This window comes from Trypanosoma theileri (genome assembly GCF_002087225.1).
Source record: "Trypanosoma theileri isolate Edinburgh chromosome Unknown TM35_Tth_24_V1, whole genome shotgun sequence".
NCBI lineage: Eukaryota > Euglenozoa > Kinetoplastea > Trypanosomatida > Trypanosomatidae > Trypanosoma > Trypanosoma theileri.
Window position 1 is genome coordinate 12,431 of NW_021639866.1, and position 3,530 is coordinate 15,960.

At 39.7% G+C, this 3,530-nt stretch overlaps 3 protein-coding genes across 3 annotated transcripts; all 3 read left to right on the forward strand.

Moving 5' to 3' along the window:
• Positions 1-333: 333 nt before the first annotated feature.
• Positions 334-1,044, forward strand: TM35_000241020 (uncharacterized protein; the record flags this gene model as incomplete). The annotated part of the gene is made up of 1 exon (XM_029027514.1): positions 334-1,044. One exon carries the CDS (start codon positions 334-336, stop codon positions 1,042-1,044), a length of 711 nt encoding a protein of 236 aa, XP_028881018.1.
• Positions 1,045-2,690: 1,646 nt separating this feature from the next.
• TM35_000241030 (uncharacterized protein) lies at positions 2,691-3,038 on the forward strand (the record flags this gene model as incomplete). Its single annotated transcript, XM_029027515.1, has 1 exon — positions 2,691-3,038. The coding sequence occupies one exon, from the start codon at positions 2,691-2,693 to the stop codon at positions 3,036-3,038; it is 348 nt and encodes a 115-aa protein (XP_028881019.1).
• A 171-nt stretch (positions 3,039-3,209) lies between these two features.
• TM35_000241040 (uncharacterized protein) lies at positions 3,210-3,530 on the forward strand (the record flags this gene model as incomplete). The annotated part of the gene is made up of 1 exon (XM_029027516.1): positions 3,210-3,530. A coding segment is annotated over one exon (321 nt), but the record flags the coding sequence as incomplete, so codon positions are not given.

Sequence of the window (3,530 nt, forward strand, 5' to 3'; positions counted from 1 at the left end):
AAAAAAAAAAAACACTCACTTTTCCCACATCCCCGTCCTTTACTTTGGCCCAGCGATGCGGGCATTATCAATCTAACCATGAACATCCAATTTTGAAGTGGCGGTGGACCGCTGTTTAATGAACTCAGGACATACGGGCAAACACCTTGTAATAGTGTGGACAATTTCCGAACTGCGGTTGCAAACTATGGGGAAAGGAAAAAGTTCCATGAAATAACTCGATTTTTGCTCAGCAGCAAAAACCTGCCTTTACCTCCCTCTCCAACGTCACCTGGAAGAAAGAATATCTTGCCTTCGTATAAGGTTCACTCTTGAACATTTTTGGTGTGGGGCATGGGCCCAGTACAAGATCATTGCGGTTTCGCCGAAGGGTATCGCTATCAAAATTGGGTTGCTGAATCGCGATGTCACGTTTTACCGGCTGGAAGTAACCCGCGTCAATCCTTAGTGGCAAAACGTTCCCGATCTCCTGACGGCGTTCCTTGTACCAAACCAAGTTCTCCTCAAAACGCCGGCCGCCCTTTTTTCGCAGGCCCCCCGCCCCTTTTTTTTTTTAATTTTTTCGAGCGGGGGGGAGGCCGCAGCCGGCGTTTTTTCTTTTTTTTCTTTTTTTTTTTTTTTTGGGAGGCGCGGGGGCGCCGGCGTTTCTTTCCCCGCCGGCCTGAACGGGGGAAGCCGCCCCGCCTTTTCTCAAGCCGCCTTGCCTTCCGCCGTGGCTCTGAAGGAAGGTGTGGTTCTTGTTTTGGGCGCCCTCTCTGGGGCACCGGGGGTGGCTTTACCTTGCGTCATGGTCTCCTTTTGGGGTGTCGGGTGGGGGTGTGGTCGGAGGTCTCTGGCATGGCGGAGTTTATCATGTCCTCTTTGTGTTTCGTGGTGTTGTTGGGTTTTTTTCTCAGCGATTGGGATTGTTTTGGTGCTTTGGTCCCTATAACTCTGCTTATGGCAAGTTTTTTTTTTGTTTGTTTGTTTTCGGTTGCACCCGCTGTTTTCTTTGCTTTTTTATTTTCTCCCTTTCTGTATATTGACGGTGCCTGTGGCCAGTGAATACTCTGTCTATACTGAGGGTTTTCTTTCTACGAATATGTTCTTAATATTTGTTTTTTTTTCTTTGACTCCTTGTGTATATTACAGTATTTTTTTTCGTTTCTTGTATTTTGTATAACAGATGACGTGTCACCTGATTTGTTTTCGTGTACGATTTTTTTTTTTTTCTATGGCGTTTCTTGTTTTCTTTTTTTCCATTCCCGAGGATCACCTTTCCTCATTACTATGTCTTCTTCCTTTGAATGCCTTTCCTTTTCGATATAATATGGTTTTAAGGATGAATCAGTGTATTTCCTTACCGTCATACTGAGGGCATTTTGTTCGGTGAAGACAGTTGTAGGGGGAGTATCACGAGGGCATACCAAACTTTTGAAGAACTTCAATTTGTTCTTCTATACCCTGTATCTGTCTTGGAATTAAGGCAATGATTTTTTGGTGTGGATTTTCTTGTTGTTACTATTCTGGTGTGTGTTGTTCTGAGTTATTTGGTTTTACTGGACCTCGACTTTCGATTTTTTTTTTTTTTTGCTCTTTCCTGGGGTCACTGTTTTTTCTGGAGTTATATTGTCTTCTTGGTACTGTTGTGTGATGGTATGAGTCTTTTTTTTTTACTCGTTAGAAGTGTCTCTCTCTCTCCCTATATATATGTATATATATTGATTACAATGTATATGGATGAACATATGTGGAGCTGTTCTTTCCATTGAATAAGTATATTCTTGGGATTGTTTCTCTACTCTTGTGTGTGTGTGTGTTTTTTTTTTTGTAGTGCTTCTTGAGGAACAGTATATACATGAAGGAGCCGATGGGGTCCGGTTACTTGATTCTCTTGTTTACGTACTCCTGTGGGGTCGCATTCTGTTTTTGGACGATATATGGTTGGGTACCTTATGATATATCTCCTCTTGGTAATTTTTGGTACTCTGCAGTGTAATCCTTTGTGACGGATTATTAAAATAATTGTGTTGTATTTCTTGCAGATTAGGTGCATATTCGATGAATCGTGTCTGTATTTATGTCTCTGTTTGATTTTTGCTGTTATCAGTAACTATTGGGGTATCTGGTCTTCCCTTTAATTTATGTCTTGGCTCTAATATTTCTTCTGCTGCCCAAATAAGTTATCCTACGTTTGTAGTGTTTAGTATACACCGTCTCAGAAGAAACTTTTAGAGGTTTACGCGTCTATGTTTCCACGCTTAATTACTTTTATTCGATTCAGCTCAGAAAGGTGGATCCTAGTTACATGTATTGGAACTAAACTTCTCTCTCTCTACAGTAATTATGACCAATTGGTGGAACTATTTCAAGTGTTATTTGCGCGTGACATATATTGTTTAATTCTTTATCCATCAACTCAATTACCTTTTTTTGGAATTTTATTCGATTTTGTATTTATTTGGGAATTTTTTTTTGCCTTATATTGAGTTCGATGAATACAGAACAATACAATGATTTCAGTATATGGAATATTATATTATTTTTACTTATTTGATTCTGTTCTTCTCTCTTTCTTGCAATTTCATATTCTGCATCTTCCGCAAAAGTGAGCTTTTTATGTTTTTTTTTTTTTTTTTTTTTTTTTTTTTTTGGCACCTGGCTCTTCAATAGTTAGTGAAAAGAAAACACCATTTTTTCCTTGGGAAGATATGGATGATAGAAATGACATACATCATGAACGTCCAGATTCTCTTGATAATTTAGAATACGCTTTCCATGCATTGAATAAAAACTCAGAAAGTTTGGTTACAGATTATACCCCGTTTTACGGGAAACCGAGTTCTATGAAATCCACGAATATGCCTGGGGTTGGGGTTACCGAAGAAACGCGCCCAGGCAACTGTGAAAATTTCACGCTGTTTGCACGGTTCTTAGATGAGGAAATTAGTATTTTGGGCCATCGAGTAAAGCTAGCAAAGCAAAGAGAATACAGAGCCGCGAGAATTTTCGAAAAGGCTTTGATGAAAAGATTAGAAAGAACAAGAGTGGCAAATTAAAATCCAGCTAGGATATTGGTTTTCTATATGTATTGTAAATTCCTTAACAGAGATAAACATGGAATTACTTGTTATTACAGTAGACTCTCTCTCTCTCTCTCATCTGTTACAAAAACAAAAATATACATACTTTTCTTTCAGCATATTCTTCACTCACTCTTAAGGAAAGCAATGTACACTTTCAACAATACAGATAAAAATGAACCCTTAAAAGAAAAAACAAAGTTAGACGAAAAACAATCATCAGGTGAGATATTAGATAATCACGCTACGTTGAATAAACTTGTAAGTGCTGATACGAAAATGGCCCCAGCATCGTTCAATAGTGCATTCGCTTCAACGATAACTGCTAATGCTGACGCACCTGTGGCATCACCGTTCAAGAGTGTGTTTGGAGCTCCTGCTACTGCTAATGCTGACGCACCTGTGGCATCACCATTCAAGAGTGTGTTTGGAGCTCCTGCTACTGCTGACACCAAGGCACCTGTGGCA